This window comes from Lithobates pipiens, unplaced genomic scaffold (assembly GCF_037356315.1).
Source record: "Lithobates pipiens isolate NorthernLeopardFrog02 unplaced genomic scaffold, aLitPip1_a1.2 Scaffold_16, whole genome shotgun sequence".
Lineage (NCBI taxonomy): Eukaryota > Metazoa > Chordata > Amphibia > Anura > Ranidae > Lithobates > Lithobates pipiens.
Window position 1 is genome coordinate 527,893,338 of NW_027507748.1, and position 24,681 is coordinate 527,918,018.

General features: G+C 40.3%; 1 protein-coding gene across 1 annotated transcript; it reads left to right on the plus strand.

Annotated features, from left to right (window-relative positions):
• Positions 1-5,366: 5,366 nt before the first annotated feature.
• RGCC (regulator of cell cycle) lies at positions 5,367-23,356 on the plus strand. Its single transcript, XM_077483181.1, has 5 exons — positions 5,367-5,547; positions 10,844-11,020; positions 19,575-19,682; positions 20,114-20,176; positions 22,998-23,356. The coding sequence occupies exons 1-5, from the start codon at positions 5,514-5,516 to the stop codon at positions 23,003-23,005; spliced, it is 390 nt and encodes a 129-aa protein (XP_077339307.1). The 5' UTR covers positions 5,367-5,513; the 3' UTR covers positions 23,006-23,356.
• Positions 23,357-24,681: the final 1,325 nt, after the last annotated feature.

Here is a 24,681-nt window from a genome sequence, read left to right on the forward strand (position 1 = left end):
ATGCCAGGGCAGGTTTTTATAAGTCATCCTGAGGAAAAGATTCGTGGCGCCGGGGGTCAAATAAACGCCGGACGTGGATGCCAATCGAAGGTAGCACTCACCCACCAGTGAGACAGGTAAGAAAAAAATAAAAAAAGAGTGGAATCCCGCTTTAACCTCCTTCCTGCTGTATATTACCAATAACATTGCTAACTAACCACTTGCTAACCCACCACAGGTGGCAGCTACAGGCACCAGGACGTACCCACATGACGCTGCCTGTTTCAGGTGCATGTTCCTTCCATCTACTCCCCTGTGATTGTACACAGCGAGAGTCTGTCAGCAGATCCCAGCCAATTATTCATGGTGATCAGCTGTGTCCAATCACAGCCCAGAGCTCTGTGTTGACAATCAACACAGCGCTCTATACACAGGGAACGGTCACTTTTTTTTCTTTTCTGTGCAGAGCAGGGAAAAGAAACAAATGAATCAGTAGTAAAAAATAGCACACATTACGCATTGTTAGACACGCAGTTAACCCCTTGATTGCCCATAGATGTTAACCGCTTCCCATCCAGTGTCACCTGACTTTTTAGCCGCACAGCACAACATCAGCGCAGCTTGCAAACAACTTCTTTAATAGAAGTTGGAGCTGCACGATTCTGGCTAAAATGAGAATCACCATTTTTTTGCGTAGAAGATAGATCCTGATTCTCTCACGATTCTCATGGTGTAACATCATCTTTCACATTAAAGCAAAAAAAATTGGGATAACTTTACTGTTTTATTTTTATTTTATTTTTTTATTCATTGACGTATATTTTTCCCCAAAAAAAATTGGACCGCTGGGCAAATACAGTGTGACATAAAACATTGCAGCAATTGACATTTTAAGAAATTTTTTAGCAAAAAATATGATTTTAACCTGAGAAAGTGTCAGAAAAAGATTTAGACTTTAAGTGGTTAAACTTCCTGCATTTACACATGTTTAAAAATTTGGCAGACTACCTTTTTTCTTTACACACATAAGTTTCCCTTTTATCTAAGAAGGAAGCTAGTTACATTGTTTCATATTAAAAACTTGGCAGACAGCCAGGACGTTTTCTTTTGACAGCTGAGTGAGCAGATAAGTCTCTCCACTTGTTATATGAAAGAATCTGCAAACTCTGCAATAGAGATTGTCAGGGGGGTTGAATTGAGATCACGATTTTTTAACAATTTTGTACAGCTCAATAGAAGTCAATGCAAGCTGCTCTAAAGTTGCCCATGTAGTACAGGAACCTTTTTCTAAGGCAGAGCGACTTGAGTCGCTCCGATTACAATGGCTTCATTGCACTGAATGGGACGTGACTTGTCAAGCGACTAAAACGCCTAACAAGTTGCCCCAGTGTTAACCATGCCTAAGTCGCCAAAGTCGCTGATTTCCACCAATATTAGTATAAAAACATTTCCAGTATAGAACTCAAACGTTTGTAGGCGCTGTAGCTGTCACGGCGGGTTTTCCATCTTCGCCCGGGCACCAGATGACCTTGTCCTGGCACTGGATATAGTAATTATTAGCAGGGGATCCCTGATACCAGGAAGTTATATTAAGGATTCTTCAGTGTTAACAAAGTCCAGAAAGGCCACTTAAAATATCAGGAAGCTGCTTCCATTGTAAGGATCCTTGCACATGGGTAGCTGAGCCCATTCAATGTAACTGGCAGTGTCTTTCCACCATCTGGGAAGCCCAGGTACAGTATACAGCTTCCCATAGATATGAATGGTTGTGTGCTGCTGTAGTTGAGTATGTGGCAATGCTTTTATAAACGTGAGTAAAGCGTATGGGTGTATGATAAAAATTATTTCTATTTTTTGCTTATGTGCGCACACTTTACTTGTATTGTCTGGTAGTATATAGCCAGTGTATAGCAGTACACAGCCATTCATGTCCAGGGAAAGCTGTACACTGCACCTGGGCTGCCCTGGAGGGGCAACGACACAGACCTTTACATTGCAATGTGCAAGGACTCTAATGCCTCATACACACGGTCAGACATTCCGACGACAAAATCTGTCAGATTTTGTCAGACAGATTTTGTCTCAAACTTGTCTTTCATACACAAGGTTGCACAAAGTTGTCAGAAAATCAGATCGTTCAGAACGAGGTGACATAAAACACGTACGACGGGACTATAAAGAGGCCAGTACCCAATAGCATTAGTCTCGTAATTTATTCTGAGCATGCGTGGCACTTTGTGCGTCGGAATTGTCTACACACGATCGGAATTTAAACAATCAGATTTTGTTGTCGGAAAATTTTAGAACAAGATCTCAAACTTTGTGTGTCGGAAATTCCGATGGAAAAAGTCAGATGGAGCCCACACATGAGGGGAATTTCCGACAACACAGTCTGATTGCACATTTTCTGTCGGAAATCAGACCGTTCTGTACAGGGCATTATAATACTGGCCATACACGGTTAGAAAATTGTTTCGAAAAAGCGTTCATAGTTAGTAAGGTTGAATAAAGACACCAGTCCATCCTGAGTGAGTGTCTACAATTGTCCCTATCCCTGTACATTGCACTCTCACATCAGTCCCTACCCTCAAGGAGCCCACAATCCAAGGTCCCCATTCATATACTGGGGCCAATTTTGGACAGAAGCCAATTAACCTACCTGCATGTCTTTGGAGTGTGGGAGGAAACCAGAGTACCTGCAGGAAACCCACGCAGACACAGGGAGAACATGCAAACTCCAGGCAGGTAGTGTCGTGGTTGGGATACAAACCAGCGACCCTTCTTACTGCTAGGCGAGAGTGCTAACCACTACACCACTGTGCCTCCCTGTGCTGTGTTTGATGTACTCGCTCTTTCGACTTTTGAAACGTTAGTCGGCTCATTTCAGTTATCAAAATAAAAATGTTATGGCAAAAAACAAACAACCATGTTGGATTTTTTAAGGAAAAATTATCAATTTCAGTAGTGAAATTTACCGTAAACAGTTTGAAAATCTACAGCACATGTGTGTGTTAAAATGTAACCCCAGAAGTGCAACCAATGAAAAGAAAGGTCTTTCTGTTAAATACAGTTGGAGACTGGGAGGGTTCACATAGGTCAAAAAATCATTTGTACCGATTGATGAAAAATTTACCATTTATGTTGTTTATGATTAATAATATTTATAAATCCAACTGTTTTTTTTTTTTTCAAAAGATTTTCTAGCTGTGTATGTCCAGCATAAGTGATTTCATCCACATACAGTCGAGTATTGTCTGTGCTACTTTTATAGATTCTCAGGACAACCTTTAGAGGTGTATTTCCTTGTTCTTGGTCTTGATTAGCAATGATTGGACTACGTAAAAGGGGATACACCTCGAAAATGTATCTGTTAGTGCAAAAAAAGAAGAAAAACCAGTGTTGCATGTTGCCCTATGTGCACTGATACATCTACAATCACCTTAGTGAAATGTCACATGAGGCATAAAGTTCTAAAAAAGTAAACCGTGTAATGCACTGGAATTAGCGCATTAGCAATATCCCTTCCAATGCACACCAGCGGCCATGATCAGATTGGCTGCTGTTGTAAATGAGTCCTATAGCAACCAGCCACATTCCCTTTACCTTTCTCTGGCGCTTCTTAGGAAATGAAAATAGGCATCAGATTGGTTAGCGGTACACATACGGCACACACACTGTGCACATGCAGTTGTTTTTGTAGATGGGACGATAAGCTCTAACGAGCATGGCCCTCTGATCCCTCCTGTATTGAATTGTATTGTAACTGTACCATCTGCTTTCATGTTATAAAGCGCTGCGCAAACTGTTGGCGCTATATAAATCCTGTATAATAATTAACCAGTTGCTGACCAGCACACGCCGATATACATCGGCACAATGGCAGCAGTGGGCAAATGGGTGTACCTGTACGTCCCCTTTAAGAGCCGGGGATAGCAGACACACATGCGCCGGCTGCATACAACGTGACCATGCCCGCGGGACTAGCGGACTCCATGTCCGCCAGTCTTCCGGCGATCATGTTATGAAGCCTCTGAACGGGGAAGTGCCTATGTAAAAAAGGCATTTTCCCGTTCTGGCTTGTCATGACAGAGATCACTGCTCTCTGTCATCGGCAGCAGTGATCGATGTCATGCGACTTGAAGCACATCCCCCCCCCCCACAGTTAGAATCGCTCCCTAGAACACACTTAACCCCTTGATCGCCCCTAGTGGTTAACCCCATTCACTGCCAGTGTCATTTACAGACGAATCAATGCATTTTTATAGTACTGATCACTGTATAAATGACAATGGTCCCAAAATAATGTAAAAATTGTCCGATGTGTCCACCATAATGTCACAGACCCGATAAAAATCGCAGATCACTGCCATTGCTAATAATAAAAAATAAAAAAAAAAATGCCATAAAACTATCCCCTATTTTGTAGGTGCTATAAATTTTGTGCAAACCAATCAATATACGCTTATTGCGTTTTATTTTTTTACCAAAAATATGTAGAAGAATACATATCGGCCTAAACTGAGAAAAAAATTTGTTTTTTTTATATATTTTTGGGGGATATTTATTATAGCAAAAAGTTAAAAATAATGCGTTTTTTTCAAAATTGTCGCTCTCTTTTGTTTAAAGCCTGAAAAATAAAAACCGCAGAAGTGATCAAATATCACCAAAAGAAAGCTCTATTTGTGGGAAAAAAAGGACGTCACGTTTGTTTGGGTGCCACGTCGCAGGACCACGCAATTGTCAGTTAAATGGACGCAGTGTTGTATCGCAGAAAGTGCTCTGGTCAGGAAGGGAGTAAAATCTTCTGAGGCTGAAGTGGTTAAAATGGCTTAAACCTTTTTTTTTTTGGGTTCATTAATATCAGACATGCTGGCATGAGTTGATCAATGCATACCAGCACATATACAGTGTAAAAGCAATGTCTTTCAATAGTGTAGTTGCCCTGAGATGAAAAATAAAAAAAGTGCAATATGAAACAGTCAATGCGGAAAAAATCAAGTTTAAAAAAAAATCAAAAGTACTTCATCCAATTTGCAGCCTGCAAATGCATGTCAACGCACGTGCTCAAGGCACACATTGCAGTGTAAATGGACCTTTATCATAATTTGAAACTTCTTAAATGTCTCCAGAAAACAAGCACATTTCATCATTCAGCCTCATATGCCCTCACCATTCATTGCCTTTGTATTGTTATTCATTTGCTGGACCTAACTTGGTTTACAATGTCAATGGAAATGGGCGCCCTCTAGTGATAATCTGATATAAGAGCGGCTCGCCGATAGTACATGGAATCCAACGTGACTGTAATGAATGGAACTTCACTGCCTCCCCGCCCACCGGGTGACGTCACCGCCCAGGCAGTCCGCACATAAAAGGAGCCGTGCACAGAGGGAATCGTACATGAGATCTGTGCTGTGCGAGTGGAAGGACATCCCTGGGAGCATCTACCTGCTCAGCCCTGCTAATCCCTACTCATCCCTACTCATCTCTACTCAGCCCTACTCAGCCGTCACTGCTCTGTGTTGGTTGGAGCTATGAAGTCCCCTAAAGTCAAGTCATCCCGGAGAGGTAAGATGAACTTCTCAGCTGGTCACCTCTACAGACTTTCCATCTACTGAGCTCTATAGATCGCCCAGGCTGGACTCCCACCATACACATACATGGCACTTGTCACCTCTGCCTGGAGACCATTGGCTGCCTTCATTAGGAGGGTGACCTCACCTACCTTCATACAGCTCTTCTATCATCTTGCTGCATGCTGGACTACCTTTGTCATTTATACCACTGCTTTTACTTATAATAAGTAGAGTATCAATGTAAGAAGTATAGTATCATTTACTAAGGATATTATACATGTAATACATATATTATTTAATACATATAGTATCATTTACTAAGGATAAGCTCATTTAATACATATTGTATCATTTACTAAGGATATTATAAATGTAATAAGTATATTATTTAATACATATAGTATAATTTACTAAGGATAAGCTCATTTAATACATATTGTATCATTTACTAAGGATATTATAAATGTAATAAGTATATTATTTAATACATATAGTATAATTTACTAAGGATAAGCTAATTTAATACATATAGTATCATTAATAAGGATAATATCATTTAATACATATTGTATCATTTACTAAGGATAGTATAAATGTAATAAGTATAATAATATTATTTAATACATATCATATCATTTACTAAGGATACTATTATTTTTAATACATATAGTATCATTTATTAAGGATAAGCTCATTTAATACATATAGTATCATTTATTAAGGATAAGCTCATTTAATACATATAGTATCATTTACTAAGGATAATATCATTTAATACATATTATATCATTTACTAAAGATAATATAATTTAATACATATTGTATCATTTACTAAGGATAGTATAAATGTAATAAGTATAATAATATTATTTAATACATATCATATCATTTACTAAAGATACTATTATTTCATACATATAGTATAATTTATTAAGGATAAGCTCATTTAATACATATAGTATCATTTACTAAGGATAATATTATTTAATACATATAGTATCATTTACTAAGGATAATAGTATTTAATAAATATAGTATAATTTACTAAGGATAAGCTCATTTAATACATATTGTATCACTTACTAAGGATAATATCATTTAATACATATATAGTATCATTTACTAAGGATAATATCATTTAATACATATTGTATCATTTACTAAGGATATTCTAAATGTAATAAGTATAATATCATTTAATATGTATAGTATCATTTAATAAGTGAAGTGTAGTATCATTTAATACATATAATATAACTTAGTAAGTATAGTAGAATTGTGTCTTTATTGACCATGTAGAGGAGAAATTCTCACCCAGCGTTACTCCACAAATATCTAGGATTTTCCTTGAGCTGTGGCTGATTGAACCCCCCCCCCCCCCCCCCCATCTGATGGCACATACATAGTTTTGGTGGCAATGTTACATGGCAAAATTCTTAGTGATCTTTGCAGTATAGAAGGGTGGCACTCTGAGCACAAGTTTAAGGGGGGAGGAGCATTATTCCCACTGACCACCAATGTAGGAGGGTGCGTTCTTTCCACAAACCACCAACGTAAGGCTACAAGCACACTAGCCTACCCTGAACATTGGAAAACGCGGCAAAAAACAGCAAAAAGTTTCCAACGGCCACCGGTCAAATTTCCTGTCCTTCCACGTTCAGGAGAGGGAGGTTGAAGCTCACCTAAACACTCAAGATCCTAAACGCTGCTAAAAGCCCCTATGTATATTAACAAGCTGACTGTTATGGAGCTGCATGTAGGAGCTTTGGCAAAAAAAGAAGCTCAAACTCAAGTTTAGGAGCTGCCAGTGTACATGTAGCCTTACAGGTGGGGGGGGGGGGTTAACCACCAATTTAAGGGGGGTGGGGTGCCGTTCTTGCAGCTAACCACCAATATCAGTTAGGTTTTACATTATACCAATATAAGGGGGGGGGTGGTGTTCTTCTCACTGACCACCAATGTCAGGGGGGGGGGTGTTCTTCTCACTGACCACCAATGTCAGGGGGGGATGTTCTTCTCAATGACCACCAATGTCAGGGGGGGGTGTTCTTCTCACTGACCACCAATGTCAGGGGGGATGTTCTTCTCACTGACCACCAATATACAAGGGTAGTGTTGTTCTTTCCACTAACTACCAATGATGGAGGGAGGGGCTTCTTTTGATGCTTGCCAATGTAAGGGGCATATTCTTCCCACTTCCCACCACTGCAAAGTGTGTGTGTGTGTGTGTACTTCCCTCTGACCGCCAATGTAAGGCTGTGACAGTAAAAAACTGACACAATGCCATCCTGCCAGTGGGTAGCAACTTTAATTTCTGCTGTCTTGCAATGTCATGGCTGACACTTCCGGGTGTGTCATAGTAGTGTGTTCCCTGCTGTGAGCTGTACTTCATCCTGCTACATCACTACTGTGTCCTGGAGTGACACAGGGAGTAGCAGATGGCACCAGGGTGCATTGGGGGGGGATACTCTCTGGCACACCCAGAAGTGTTGGATAGCTGTGCTGGTCAAAACTCAGTGATATTAGATTTGCTGTCAGCTGTAAAGTAAGTATTAAAGCGGAGTTCCACCCCAAAATGAAACTTCCGCTTTAAGTACTGGTGACCCCCTGACATGCATTTGGCATGTCATTTTTTGGGGGGAGGAGCGGGTACCCTGTTTTTACAGGAACCCTGGCGCCGCGGTGCCAGAAGGAAGATTACCTTTCCCCCCGTCCTCCCTACAATCTTCTGGGACACGTCCCAGGTACCCAGAAGATTACACAGCCATTTGCAGTGTGGCACACATATGCGTAGTGCGCGCCCGGCTGTGAAGCCACAGCCATGTGCCCACACTTAGAATGCCGGCGCCCTGGAGAGGTGGGAAGAAGAGCGAGGCTTCCTGCGCCCGCATTGCTGACCCATGGGACAGGTTATTAAAGGTGAGTAGCTACACTTTTTGTAGCTGCTGACTTTTACATGGGTGGAACTCCACTTTAATAATTCTTTTGCCGCTGGCACTATTTTTCGTTTTTTTTTTATGTGTCCCATGGCCACAATAGGAAGTGGGAGGAAATTCCTGGAAAGTGGAGGAATCCCTGGTTGTCACCAGAGTCACTAGAACAAGTGTCCCCATTAGAAGATTTCCCCTGTATTCCTGTTCTGGTGACAACTCGGAACACAGGATTTTCTTTCTCTTGCATGTAACCTAAATAAACAATGTGATGTGTTCACTAAAACACATTGGGGGAGATTTACTAAAACTGGAGCTCTTAGAATCTGGTTCAGCTGTGAGTGGTAGCCAATCAGCTTCTAACTTCAGCTTGTTCAATTAAGCTTTAAAAATAAAACCTGGAAGCTGATTGGTTTCTATGCAGAGCTGCACCAGATTTTGCACTCTGACTTTACCTCGCTCGGCCTTCCCTTTAAATGTGCTGAGGTTTCTGTTCTACTAGAGTCCCTCTGTGGTCTGCACAGCATATCAGACCTGAACTCTGTCTCTGAGCACGTTTCATCTACTTTCAGCGCTCTTCTATAGACAGAGATGGGAGACTTTGCTCTGATGATAAAGCCGGCTTTGAAGACTTGGGATGCCTTTAACCTGTGCACTGCTCTGCAGGCCTCTGTCATAGCAGATGTCGCTATTCAATGTGCTTTGGACCATCTCTATTGAATCAAAGGCTTCCCATAAAGTGGGGAGTAGTGTTTTGCCAAAGAGGCTTTCTGTGCCCTTTGTTCCCAGCCTCCTGCTAATGCTCTATTATAAGGAGTATCCACAGTGGAAGAGTTGTGCAGTGCTGCCAATACAGCTGCCTACAGACTCGGCCCACCTAGTTCTAGAAATGTGTCAGTCTGATGATTGCTGGAGGGGGCAGCCAGGGGAAAAATCTTGAAAACCAATCACTCTCTCAAAATGAGATGAGTACATCTTTATGGGATTACCAAGTCCTGTAATAGACAATGACTCATTTTGTGGTTTCATGCTCACTTAAGCTCATCTATTTTTTCTACGTACAGAATGGTTTGCCATGCGTTGTTTGTGATATCGTCTATAAATGATTTTCCTTTATTCATTTCATACAAGGACATGTTATTTGATTTAACTTACTTTCTAGAGTCAAAGGCTAGGGCTAGTGTTCTCCAGGTCTGTTACAAATATGTGTTTGTGAAAGCTTCTCCCCCTATTAATATTTAATCTGAATATGATATACAGTACTGAGGAAGATTTATACTACTCAATCCCCAGGGTTCATCTTTTACAAACATGGTATCTAGGAAAAAGTAGAGCCATTACCGACAGCTTTGAGTCATCTTTGAATGACCACAAGAGCTTTGGATTGCAGCCGTCTCAGCATTCCGATAGTCATCTTGACTACACTATAGGTACAATTTTTTTTTATTTGTGAATTACCATGATGATAGTAGTATTATGACAGTACATCATAGTAGTAGCACCAACCACACTGTTTGGTGAAGTTTTGTCGTTTTAATACTTGTAATGTTTGTTCAGTTGCCATTAATGGTAATGAGATGCAGGGCCGGTGCTACCTCTAGGCAAACTAGGGAGCCGTCTAGGGCGCACTGCTGCCTAGGATGCCCAGCCACTGGTGTTCCTACTCTCTTCTCTCTGCAGCAAGCAACTAGGTCTCGGCATCAGCAGGCAGCCGTTCCGTTCGCACATAGTGTCAGAGGCGAACAGGCGGTGGAGGACTGTGTCTGCTTCCTAACTCCCGAATGAATAGAAGCAAGCAAACATTCATTGATTATCACTGGCAGGCTGCATTGATGGGTGTTGGTGGGCTGCGTTTGATGGGCGCTTCATTAAAAAGGTGGGGTATACATGGGCAGGGCAAAGGGGGTGGGGTCAGGGATGAAGCTAAGAGGGGGTGGCCAAATTATTTTTCGCCTAGGGCAGTGATGGCGAACCTTGGCACCCCAGATGTTTTGGAACTACATTTCCCATGATGCTCATCTACACTACAAAGTGCATGAGGATCATGGGAAATGTAGTTCCAAAACATCTGGGGTGCCAAGGTTCACCATCACTGGCCTAGGGTGTCAAAAATTCTTGCACCAGCCCTGATGAGATCACTCTGGCTTCATGGAATAGCTGTGCTAATTGGCATCCACACTAAAAACTATTCACGTAACCTAAAACTAACAAAGCGTCAGGTATAAACAACTTCCAACACGTTTATGTGGGTTACTAGTTGGCTGTACTCTTCACTAGAGACCATAAAAGGTGCAGAAATATCTAATGACCTAAAACACGGAATAGTACATGAACCTTTTCTCTTCTTATTTCTTACAGATGCCTTTATTGAATATGATGATGATTTGAACGAAGTGTTGTGTGAATTTGATGCCGTGTTGGAAGATTTCTCCTCGCCGTTTAACAAGAGACGTTTCTGTTATGATGAACACCTGAAGACCATGAAGAGGAGGAGCAGTGCCAGTATCAGTGACAGTGGAATCAGCGACTCAGAAAGTAAGCAACTATTAAAGCGGATCTTCGCTGCATCTGAGATCCCCAAACCAAAAACTCCATTTAATTAATTTTTAATATTCAAAGCAAACTCCCCCCATACAGGGCCGGTGCTACCTCTAGGCAAACTAGGTAGCCGCCTAGGGCCCACTGCTGCTTAGGGCGCCCGGTCACTGATGTTCCTACTCTCTCCTCTCTGCAGCAAGCAACTTAGTCTCAGCATCAGCAGGCAGCCGCCGCTCCGTCCGCACATAGTGTCAGAGGCGCAGTGGTGGCAGGGGACTGTGTCTGTGTCCCGACTCCCGAATGAATGGAAGCAAGCAAACATTCATTGATGAGCACTGGTGGGCTGCATTTGATGGGCACTTCATTAAAAAGGCGGGGAATACATGGGCAGGGCAAAGGGGATGAAGTCAGGGGTGGAGCCAAGGGGGAGCGGCAAAATGAGGTTTCGCCTAGGGTGTCAAAATACTTGCACTAGCCCTGCCCCCATACATCCATGTCTCCATGCTTTATTTTGTTGAGAAATCACTTTGAAAAACAACCCCTAGCATTTCTGGCCGTGGCCATTTTGAGTATGGGCAAATGATTCCTGTACAATTTACTTACAGGAATCCATCTGCCCTTTGCTCAAGCATGAATGCAGGAGAATGTTCTTGGCTGGGAAAACCGCTCCTCTCCTCCTGAAGACTCCTGGGATTGTATGACATCAGAAACCAGGAAGTAACTGAAGAAATGTAAAAAAAAAAAAAGTAAAACAAGTAAACTGATGTACTTGCATATCTATTTGCTAATTCCAGCAGCATAAGGATTACAAATGTATATGTGGGAGAGTGAAGTTCCACTTTAAGGTGACATTATGGGAACACCTTGAAATCAGAAACTGGATTTGGTTCTTGCTTGTCTCCTTGAATACCTTCTGTTTGCATCTATTGGAATCCATTCTAGACCATCAGTAGCTCCTGAATGGAGGGGGTTAAACACTATTAGATGTTATTCATTTAGCCTGTGGGCTGAACAAAAAAACCCAGAATCCTTTGTCCATGCTATACAGTGTGGATGGACAAATTATGCTGTGCCTACTGTATTCTGACAATCTCCGCAGGTGGCTTTCAGAATATTCAATCAGTGACTAGTGGATACAGCCACCATTGAGCCAAAGTTTTCCATCTGGCTCCTTCAGTATTGGAATTGAATGATTCAGGCTGGAGGGAACCAACAGGGCCACCCATGTAGCGCATTTCCTTTGGTTCATCAGCAACTCGCCAAACTTGGAATAGTCTATGGCCTGCTTAAAACCTTGAGCATTGCATATTCTGAGTCCAATTTCACAAATACTCTCTCTCCAGCCCCTTGGCACCTTGACTGGCACCTAGCTCAACCTCTCAGCGAGCCACTGAGAGCCTCAGCCAGAAGCTCCAGCTCCCTCCGCAGCTCAGAGCTCCAGTGAGCTTGGGGGGGGGGGGGGGGGCAGGGTTGCTCTGCAGAGAGCCGGTGACTGACAGGAGGACCGAGCAATTAGTGGTGTTTGATCGCTTGGTTCTCAGTATCAAAGCCCGTGGGTGGACAGATGCAGCATCGGACCTATGCTGCATCCACCTAGGTAAGTATGATTTTTTTTAAAAAAACGGAACTTCTCATTTAGGTCACTGTATTATAAAAAGGTCTGATCTCTTTGACTGCGTATCTTGTTTTGGGTCCCTGATTCAGAAAATGCTGAAGGGCAAAGGCCACTCTGTCAGCTAGGCAGATAGCACTTCCCAAACAAAAGTCAGCAGTGGCTGCCTACATATTTATAAATGATAGTTTTCCTTCAATTTGTTTATATAGTTAAATGTAATTGAGCTTCTAATAGCTGTTTATGTGTAGGTATGCATGTCCGGAATGCTGATGACTCACGCATGCTCAGATTCAACTACGAGACGGAAGCTATTGGCTACTGGCTATTGAACTTCCTTTTTCTAGTCCAGACGTACGTGTTGTACGTCACCGCGTTCTTGACGGTCGGAATTTGGTGTGACCGTGTGTAGACAAGACAGCTTGAGCGAAATCCCATCGGAATTCCGTCGGGAAAGCAAAAGCTTTTTCCAACCAAAATTCCGATCGTGTGTACGTGGAATCAGACGTAGGAGGAAACCCTGTACATATGTGTTCTCAGTGAAGCTGAACTCTGGGTTGTTGTTTTAGCTTTGCATTTGCCTGTAGACAGCCTGTTCAACATAATTTGTAGCAGGTCCTCTACCCCTTGGATTAAAATGCATTCCTGACATTGTAGTTCATTAGTGCCTTGTCTGATGTGTGACTACCCCTAGCTAAGAAAACAAATCCTGCCAGTTCTTGTTTGACCATTATGTCATACCTGTGCAGCAGCATCACAAGTCCTTCACTGTATGATGTCATCTATTAATCAGGAAGACGTCCTGTACTCTCTTTGATCACGAATACAGTGTTCTTTGTCTTCTCTCATGTTCTAGTGTCATTAGTACCTCCAGGGCGATCAGTAAAGATTTCCCTGGTTTTTGCCACTTCCACTGTCTGGGGCATAAGTTATTGAATTCTGAACCGTTGGGTTTGAAGTACCATATCTCCAGGGAAAAAAATTTGCATTAGTCAGGTATGAATAAAGACGGGCTGTTGGCTGTTCCCCTTAGGCTCTCCTGTATGAATGCACTCTGCAGGTGATCGTACACACTTTTTTTTTTTTAAACCAAGTTACGGTTGTGTATCCTTGTGACTTTACTAGTTGTGTTCCATTGCATAAAGGTTTTTTTTTTTTTTTTTTTTTTACATATACTTTTATCTGTAATGCATAGTCTGTAAAAACAGGAAGATTGTGGCTTTTTGTGTTACTAGAGTGTTTAGTTCTGGTTGCTAAGAGAACACCATGTTTCTCTTGATTTGTTTTATTATAACGTCAGCTTAATCTATTTCTCTTTAGAATCTTGAAACGCTGGACATCAATTTGTGTTTGTTGTAAAACTGCTAATTTTAAGGAACTATTCATAAGTAATTTCTGTTATAATGATATACTGAAATGTCCGCTCAGTAAAGGGCAGTGTACCTTTTCTGCTAGCATCTTCTGTTTGTAAGTGTAAAGTGTTGTAACTTTGCCTTTGTCAAAACTGTTACTCTTTTTTGGCTTTTTTTTCCCTCTTGCACACGATTGAGTATTCTTTGCAAAGTGTAATTTGCACCACATTTACTAAGCTCTTGGGAAAATTCCCTTGAACAGTGCAACTGCCCTTGCAAGCAGGTAGCCTATTTCCCTTTAGTAAATCAACCCCTCTAGGTCTGTACAGCTTTTGTGGCCATTAAGATGGGAGATGGATTTTTATCTTTACTCATCTCTTATTATGGAAGGTAAAATGGATGGGGTTGGAACACCTAAGGTAGGTGGAAACACCCAAAACTCCCAGGTGGATAGGGTTAAAGTTTTTTTTTTTTTTACTAAAACTATCAGGAGATTGTCAGTCAGTGCTCCTGTTGAGCCAACTAAGACATCTTACAGGGGTCTCCAAACCTTCTAAGCAAAGAGACAGTTTTCTGTCCTTCAGGCTTTGGGGGCCAGACTGGCCAGTGGGAGTAAAAATTCTCCTTGCATCAGTGCACCATCATTTGTTTTAATGGGAAGAAAAGTGCAACATAATGGTATCAGTTGGGGGAATGGTGTCCCATCATTGGTGTCAGTTGGGGGAATGGTGCCCCATCATTGGTGTCAGTTGGGGGAATGGTGCCCCATCATTGGTGTCAGTTGGGGGAATGGTGCCCCATCATTGGTGTCAGTTGGGGAATGGTGCCCCATCATTGGTGTCAGTTGGTGGAATAGTGCCCCACGGCCCAGATAAAGGCAAGCAAATGCTGCATCCAGCCCCCAGTAGGATTTTGGAGACCACTGCATGTTAGATGCCAAGTACCTTCTCAGCCTACCAGGCTCTACCAATAATAAATATTGCTTTTGAGTGGACTGATCCTTTGGCATATCCAGTCATGCTTCTAAGCAGTTGTCTGATGTAACAAACGTGTAACCTAAGGGAAGAATTGTACCTCATTCTTGTGTGGACGTATCTATTTGCACCTAGTTAGTAAGAGCCAGTTTGCTTTTCTTGTTTCCTGCAGCTTAATGATTGCTACCACTGTAGGTAAACCACAGACTGAGGTCAGTGGAAGTAGTTCTCACCAATAAGAGGAAACACGCTGCAGTTTTACTGCACTAATGTACTATATCATCGGGTCCATTGATATAAATTTATCATCCTGTTTTGCTCATATTTAACAAATCTGAACCACAAATGTCAAAACTATTTTATTACACAAAAGGGAATTCACAGATAACATGAACAATATGTGTTAACAGGGCCTAAGGGCATCTTCTGTCAACCAGGAGTTACAGCGTCCGTACATACAGTACATATGGAAAGCAGATACTGCTTACCAATCACATCTGAACAGTGTACAGTATTCTATGTGACACTGAGATCAGTAAAGTTTGGTTGTTGTTGCTGGGTTTTTTGTGGGTTTCTTGTTTATTTCTTCCATGGTTGTGTTACTATAGAAATAGATGATAATAGAAGAATCTATTTGTACCTCTTTTTGTTGTAGAGTTTCTATAGTTACTATATTCCATTTTTACTAATTTTATTTATCTGATTTTACTGCCCAGTAATGGAAATAAAGGGTGTCCTATGATTTTGTTGGCATTGGCGATAATGCAATAATCCTAATGGATTAGTTCTATAGTATGTGTAGGCCATTGGATTTCCCAGCCAGTGCCCCAATACACAAAGTACTGCTGGATAGCAGGTTACATTCATTTAAAATATTGGGTGTCCTGGGTGAAATCTGGAGGGAGTTGTCCACCCATAAGGACTCGCAAACGATATTTAAATTTTCTAACCTGCATTGGAAAATGACTGGGATATGACTGGTTTCTACCAGAAGAAGCTGCTTCTTTTGTTTTTTCCTTGTTGTCACTGCATTTAATCTTTAAAAATTTTGCTCACTTGCATAAATCCACCCTAAAACTCCATTTATAGGATAGTAAAATAAAATCATGAAGCCCCTTGTATGCTCTGATGGAATTCTGTAACTGCTTAAACTTTCCATTTTTCCATTCTAATACCGTTCTTCCATAACAAGCTCACTTTTGTACAGTCACAGGAAATATTTTACAGTTGTAATTATATTTATTTTAATGTTTGGGTACAGCTTTGTAACTATAACCTTGCCTCTGTGGGTTCCTTTATATTTAGCTGTTCCTGCTTGGTTTTTCCAGGCCAACTTCTAACTATGCATATAACCACACAAAATGTGCAATGGAGCTCTAAATCTGTGATGCAGATGGAAGCTTTAGCATACATACATTGGCGTTTCTGTACTTACGGCAAATAGACTGTTCACCTTGCAAGGGAAGTTGCACTTTGCAAGAGAATTATCTAGTAAATAAGGTAAAATGTCCATTGGAAAAAAAATATCCAGTCTCTTGCCTTACTAAGCTGTGTGGAAAATTCCACTGTAATGTGCAATTTCCCTTGCAAGTAAATAGTCTATTTGCCTTTAGTAAATCAACTGCGTTGCATAATTGAATGTTAATTTAGATGTGATGTGACTAGTCCACATTTATGGATGTCATTATTGGTCAATTATATCTGGCAACTGCCTGTTGCTTCTGCAATATAAAAGTAGCATAAACGTAAGTTGGATTTTAGAGAATGTGATCTTACAAACTTTACCTTGATATTTTTCATTAACAATAACGTTGAAAAAAATTGACTATGAACATCAAGGGCAGGGCCTTGGCTCGGACCTGATTTAAGCTAATACTGATTACAGTAGCAATCTTTTATTTTTACCTACAAAGAGATAGACACCCAATTGCAATTGATGTAGACACGCTGGAGAAACAAGGGCAGAGTCTGAAAAGTCAATACACATGTACAAACACTACAGTCCTGCCATCCATTAACCTTTACTCTTCTAGCTGAATAACATTTTAAGGCTCTATGCACACTGGCTTAAAAAATGTTGCTTCTACAGGAGTTTTGTGTTCTGGCTGTAGAAGCAGCTCAATGTTATCCTATGTGTCTATACACATTAGGATGATTTCAGGCAGATTTTGAGCTCAACGTTTAGGCTCCTAGCATGCTGGATGTTAACCATGTTTTTTAACGTTTTTGCAATAGTGTCTATTAGTGGTTTTTAGCGTGTTTTTATATTCATTTTTTTGCTTCAATGGATCAAAAACATTAAACGCTGGTGAGCCATGTGTTTTTGATTGTTTATCGACATTTATGAGCGTTTGGCGTTTTTTGTGGTCAGAAAAACGACTCCTGAACACGATTTTATGGTGTTCAGAAAACAGCCTATAAACTCCACTGCTGATAAACATCCAAAAACGTCCATGTGTGCATAGACACATAGGATAATATAGGGGGGAGTTTATGGGCTGTTAAAAAAAAAAAAAGCCCAAACTCCCAAAAACAGCCGTTTATGAGCTTCAGTGTGCATGGAACCTTAGAGGCAGGAGAAAAACCTTCTGGTTCATGTTCCTGCTTGGAGCTCACTGGCATAAAAAAATGTAAAAAACTCTCCTAAACTGGTCTAAACTTTGTACAGACGAGGCTCTATATGAGTGTGCATGGAGCCTAATTCTGCTTTTCATTTATTTGGAGGGCTTAATAATTTTTTTTTTTTTGGGGGGGGGGGGGGGGGATACACCTACAGTATGCATTTATTTAAACAAAGTGTTAAAACAGGAAATTGATGCATAGAAAACTGCAATAGACAATTCATTGAAGTATAACTTCACCCTAAAAGGGAAGTTCTGATTTATGTCCCCACTCCTCCACCACTTTTGAAACTTTTTTTTTTTTTTGAGCGGGTACCTGCTTCCACTTCCACTAGCCCCCATCCTTCCTGGGTGTCACGGGCCCCAGGAGGCTGCCGCACCATTCACACAATACAAAGCTGCCTCTGAAGTCACAAGGAGTCCCAGCCAGCTTCCCACAATAAACATTCTGCCACTGTGGACCCGAAGACCTGCAAGGTACCGGCTTGGGCGATGACAGTGCTGGAACCTTGGACAGATACGTTTCCTCCTATTAACCAATTAAGGACTGCCCCACGTACATTTACTGCGGCAGGGCAGCCTTTAAGTGCAAAATCACGTACCTGATTCTCGTGCATAGCTCTGGGGCGTGCGCCACCTTAGCCGCATGGCCACCGGCCACCTTCGATCGTTCGCTGGAGAGACAGAAGGACGGTCTGCCTATGCAAACAAGGCAGATCGTCCTCCTGTCAGACAGGAAGGGAGACATCTGTGATTCCTACTAATCAGGAACACAGATGTCTCTCTTCCTCGAGTGCATCCGTCTTAACTCATGTTAACCCTAATTGCACAGTTAACCCTTTAATTGCTGCTAATGTTAACCCCTTCCCTGCCAGTGTCATTTATACAGTGTCAGTGCATTTTTTTTTAGCACTGATCACTGTATTGGTGTCACTGGTCCCCAAAAAGTGTCACTAAGTGTCAGATTTGTCCACTGCAATATCGCAGTCCCACTAAAAATTGCTGATCACTGCCATTACTAGAAAAAACATTAAAAAAATCTATCCCATAGTTTGTAGACACTATAACTTTTGCACAAACCAATAAATATGTACATATATGGGATTTTTTTATTTTACCAAAAATATGTAGCAGAATACAAATTGGCCTAAATTGATGAAGGATTTTTTTTTATTTTTTTATTGAGAATGTTTTTTATAGCAGAAAGTAAAAAAACTATTATTTTCTTTATTCAAAATAGTTGGTCTTTTTTTTTGTTTATAGCGGAAACAAAAAAACATGCAGCCAAATACCACCAAAAGAAAGCTCTATATGGTAGGAAAAAAAGGGCATGAATTTTATTTGGGTACAGCGTCACTTGACCGCGCAATTGTAATTTAAAGCAACGCAGTGCCATATCGCAAAAAATTACCTGGTCAGGAAGTAGGTAAAACCTTCCGGATGCTGAAGTGGTTAAAAGTCAACAGCTACAGTATTTGCTGACTTTTAATTGTTCTCAAACAGACTGAAGAAACTATTTCAATGAACAAGAGGTGCTTGTATCCAGTTTTCATAAAGCCTAAATTATACACTATAGTGCAGTCTTTCTCAACCTTTTCAACACAAAGCAACCCTTGAAATTACATTCAGGTCTCGGGGAACCCCTGCTAAAAATGGCTATATCTACAACTCATGATACATTAGTGCGGTGGTCAATGGGAATAATGCTCCTTACACTTGTGGTCATTGGGAGAAATTCCCCCTTATAGATAGCTAAAAAGATAATCAGTGTCAGTGGAAACTTATTTGAGAGGCAGAAATTGTCATTGCTCAAGGAACCCCTAGCAACCCCTGGAGGAACCCTGCGGTTCCATGGAACCCTAGCTGAGAAACCTTGCTATAGTGTATGGTGGCTTCTGTCTTGAATTTCCGGTCTTTAAAACTGGGAAATATGATTTGCATTCTCAACCCCTTATATATAGACTTACAGTAGCCTTCTCTTTTGTTTTTCAGGTGCAGATTCACTTTGTAGAAACAGTTTTAGTTTCAGCGATGAAAAACTTAACTCTCCGACTTTGTCTTCTCCATCACTGTCCTCTCCAGCAGAAACACCACGAAAAGGTACCGTATGGCCTCACTTCCATTAGAGATTCAAATATTCAACCTATAATGTAAATTGGTTGAGCAAAAGCTTGACTAAAACAAAAAGGACTTTAGGTGGGGTGGCTTTACCTGAAATAACCAGATCTGGCATAAGTCTGATTTTATCCTGTGATAAATGGGAGTGCTGGGAAGCTGAGATGGCCAGAGAATCTAATGATAGTTCAGCCATCCTAATCCCTGGGAACCCTGTGTGCTTACACTCATAGAACAGTTTGCTCTCCATCCAAGGAAATATCACGATTGCATTGAAGATCTTTGCATTCTGTGATCTCTTGCATTATGTGGGCTTTTTTCATGCCTAGTTAAATCTTGTACTAACAGCAACAATTTTAAGTGGTGATAGAATGTAATTATTTAGTATTCATTATTATTATTATTTTTTTGCACAGCTAAACTTGGAGATACAAAAGAGTTGGAAGACTTTATTGCTGACCTTGACAGAACACTAGCAAGTGAGTGTATTTGTAAATTACTTTTTTTCTGTTACTTTTCAAGTTCATTTTTAACTACTTCAGCCCCGGAAGGATTTACCCACTTCCTGACCAGACCATTTTTTGTGATACGACACTGTCGTTTTTAACTAACAATTGTGCGGTCGTGTGACGCTGTAATCAAACAAAACTGATGTCCTTTTTTTCCCCACAAATAGAGCTTTATTTTAGTGATATTTGATCACCTCTGCATTTTTTTTATTTTTTTGAACTATAAACAAAAAAAAGTGTAAATTTTGAAAAAACGAAAACATTTTCTGCTATAAAACATTTCCAAAAAAAAAAAAAATTTAAAAACAAATGTATTCATCAGTTTAGGCCGATATGTATTCTGTTACATATTTTTGGTAAAAAAAAAATGCAATAAGCATATATTGTTCGGTCTGTGCAAAGGTTATCGCTTCTACGAAATAGGGGATAGATTTATGGCATTTTTTATTATTTATTCATTTTTTTACTAGTAATGGTGGCGATCAGTGATTTTTAGCAGGATTGCGGCGGACAGATCTGACACCTAACTGACATTTTTGGGAACCAGTGACATTATTACAGTAATCAGTGCTAAAAATATACACTATTTATTGTACTAATGACACTGGGAGGGAAGAGGTTAACATCAAGGGCGATCAAGCGGTTAAATGTTTTCTCTGTTTGTGTTTTCTGACTGTATGGGGGGACTGTGTACCTAGGGAAACACACAGATCCACCTTCCTGCATAGCAGAAAGACAGGATCTGTGTGATCTCCCCTGTCAGAACGGAGATCTGCCTTGTTTACACAGGCAGATGAACGTTCTGTCACTGTGGGGAACGATTGTGGGTGGCCGGCGGACCCGTTGATTGGCTCCCCTGCTGGCCAATGGGAGCGCTCACGTGCCCACAAAAGTGAGTTTCCAAGCCGACGTACAGCTACAGCAATTTGTGGGAACGAGCCACCTTGCCGTAATATAATGACTGCGGCTGGTTAGCAAGTGGTTAAGCTTTATGCATTTACTTGTTTGGATAATATTCAGTATTGTGTGCTTGGGGGTCATTAATTGGTAAGCGATTTGCTTTGTAGCCACACAAATCGGTATGCATCCCAGGAGAGTTGATAAGCTAAGTGTGACCCAGTATCGCTAGGCTGCATTAAGTTGTCAATTAAAGCGATTTTGCCAATGGGAAGCCACATGTATGAGAATAAACTTATGGAAACATGCATTCTAGGACTTGTATTGCCTAATAACTCAAGGACTTTACCTATGCAATGAGCCATTGGATATGAAAAATTAGGACAGAATGAACCTGATTTACTAAAGTAACATATGAGGTTTACATTTTTCTAATGTAAAGTTTCAATTGTCCTATCATATGCAGTATAAGGTGATTTTTATCTAAATACCCATTCTAATGACTTCATTTAAGTGGTCACAGGTTCAGTTCATTTATAGTGCTTCAGATGAATAACCAGGGTGCACTCTTATGCCCCATACACAATGTCGGATCTTCAGACAAAAAATGTTGGATTTGAGCTTGTTGGCGGAAAGTCCGACTGTGTGTATTCTCCATCGAACATTTGTTGTCAGACTTTCCGCCAACAAATGTTGGCTAGCAGGTTCTAACATGCTCGGAATCAAGTACAAGCTGGAGATATAACTAGCATTCGCAATGGAGATATCACATACGTCACTACGTCCGTAATTGCTGGCCAACATTTGTGTGACCGCGTGTATGCAAGACGACAAGTTGGAGCCAACATCCTTCGAACAAAAATCCACAGTTTTGTTGTCGGAAAGTCCGATCGTGTGTATGGGGCATTTGAGTTATGAATGTCTGCTTCTTCCTGCAGTTCTTGCTTTGTTCCCTGCCTTATTGCAGCCTAGATGTCTATATCAGGTTGAATGTAACCCTCTAAGCTATACTGGGGTTCATTTTCTATTTACTGTGCAGTTTAAATAATGGCTATATGTCCCAAATACATTATAATATATTCTTGCATTGCAGAATGGTTATCTGATGGGACTTTAGGGGACCCTACCCAGCAGAGTGATGGGCAGCAATAACAGGGGTGTACTTCCCAACTCTTTTCAAAACAAAAGAATGTTTGAAACAAGTAGCGCTTTAATGAGTTACACCTTTCTTGGATCTCTCCTGAGCAGAGAACATGCAGGATTTAGCAGCTTTGTATGCATCTCCAAAAGGCTAAAGGAAACCATTTGTGTGTAAATATGTAAACTGCTATTGCTGACTTGTATTTGAAAATGCGTAATATGAATAAGTCACTGACCTAGAACAAGCAGGTAGGCAGTGAGAGGTTGAAGCATCTTTTTCTAAGCAGCAAAGTCAGAATAAGGATGAATACTCTGGAACTTGACCTTACAAAACCAAGTTGGCAATGTTCAGCTCCCATTTGTCTGTAGAACTTCCTATTAAACGGACACAATGCTTTCATGAGTGTGTGTGTGTGTGTGTATGTGTGTGTGTGTGTATATATATATATATATATATATATATATATATATATATATATATATATATATATATATATATATACACATACACACACATACACACACATACACACACATACACACACATACACACACATACACACACACACCTTGCCTGAGTTATATAACATAGTTGTGTCCATCTTAAAAAGCAAACCATCCACTTGTTATATCTTTTCCTAAAGTATTTACTGCATCTTGCACTTTTTTTTTATTTTTTTATTTCTCCCAATTTTCTACCATATTGGGTTATGACTTGTACTTGGCTGACCAATGTATCTCTTGTCTCTTGTAGGCATGTAAAGCACTGTATAGCTGGTCATGGGATCAGTGCAAGAACACAGAAGGCTGTAAATCGTCATGAAGTAGAGTTACATAATGCAGGCGTTTCTGCAAGATCACACCTACGTACTGCTCTGTTTGATCTTTGCCTCCACCTGCTGCATGTATTAGAAAGAGATATATATATATATTTGTTTAATACTTTTAAAGATACAGTTGACTGTATTTTTTACATGATGTTGCTTAATTGTAAATTAAAATGCTTTTATGGAAATTTGTAATGTTATAGTTGAAACAAATGTAATTAAGTTTTTTTTCCAATATAATATATTTTTGTATACAAAATAAAATGTGTCCAATTTTTATTTTTTATTGCTTCACATGTTTGCACATTGGTTCTAGAAAATGTCAATAGACTTTGACCATGAGGCCTCATGCATACTGTACGTTATAATAACGTTATAAAAATGGCAGTAGCTTTGCAGTGAATTTTCCAACGATTTTTGCAATACATTTTTTTTTTTTGCGTTTTTCAGTGTTAGCGTTTTTTGCTTTTTTTTATTTTTTATTTTTTTTCAATGGATCAAAAATGTTTAAACGCTGGGGAGCTGTTTTTTGAGAGTTTATCTGCGTTTTTGATAATTTTTTGACATTTGAGCATTTTACAGCTGAAAAACGCCTCTCAGAACCCACTAGTTTTGGGGTTTTTTTTTACAGCCAAAAAATGCCCCAGCCAAAAACTGCTGATAACAGCCTATGTGTGCATGGACACATAGGATAACATGCTGGATAGTTTATTGACTGTAGAAAAAAAAACATCTGAAGCCAAAAACAGCAGCTGTAAAAACCTCCAGTGTGCATGAGGCCTAACACTCATCTATATTTGGTGCTGGTTGTAATGAGACGTGTGAAGAAATTACTTTCTCCTTTTTAAATGAAATGGAGACATATGACAAGGTTTCACAAACCCCCTGACATGCTGATGTCACATGTAGCACATGGTATGCTTTTTTTGTAACGTAACTTGGATGGTTGGTGCTGGGTTCATATGGGAGGAATCACATGTCGCCTGCACATTTTAAAGATAAATCAGATACAGTGGTTCAAAAAATGAAAATGTGGTTTCGGATTGTGTACTTCTAGCACAGAAGTGATTTAAGCCAGCCATAGACTGATCGAAATTTGGCCTATTCTGGATCCTGACCTTTTTTTTTTTTTTTTTGCTGGAAAACCTCCCACTGTCAGAATACTATAGCAAAGCAGAAGGGATTGAACAAAAATAAACTATTAGTGCATACCAGACTTAAGATGTAAAATTCAGGCCCGATGCAACAATCCCTCGGACTATGGAGCACTTGTCACATCAGATATCAGACCCCATTCTATGCAATGGAACCATTGTAATTGGTGCAACTTGAGGTTCCTGCACTACTTTTGGTACGACTTACTTTGACTTCTGTTAAAGAAGACGCATGCAAATTGTGCCAAAGTCATGGGCAATGTGAATCCGGGTTTAGGATAATCTCTCATCAACACGGACTGACAAGAGCAAAGCAGGGGGAAGCAAGCAATTTTCTTTCCTTCAGCCTGTGATTAAAGGAAACAAAATTGTATTATGTATGGCTTGTTATCTATTTCTTATTTTTTATGCCTAGCTTTGACATGGGAGAAGAATTTGTGTAAGTTATTAATATTAT

Bases quoted from the DNA above. Each gene is read 5' to 3' on its own strand.
- RGCC (XM_077483181.1), top strand. From the start codon at position 5,514: ATGAAGTCCCCTAAAGTCAAGTCATCCCGGAGAG. The intron at 11,021-19,574 runs GTAAGCAACTAT...TTTGTTTTTCAG, and splicing joins TGGAATCAGCGACTCAGAAA to GTGCAGATTCACTTTGTAGA. The intron at 19,683-20,113 runs GTACCGTATGGC...TTTTTTGCACAG, and splicing joins AGCAGAAACACCACGAAAAG to CTAAACTTGGAGATACAAAA.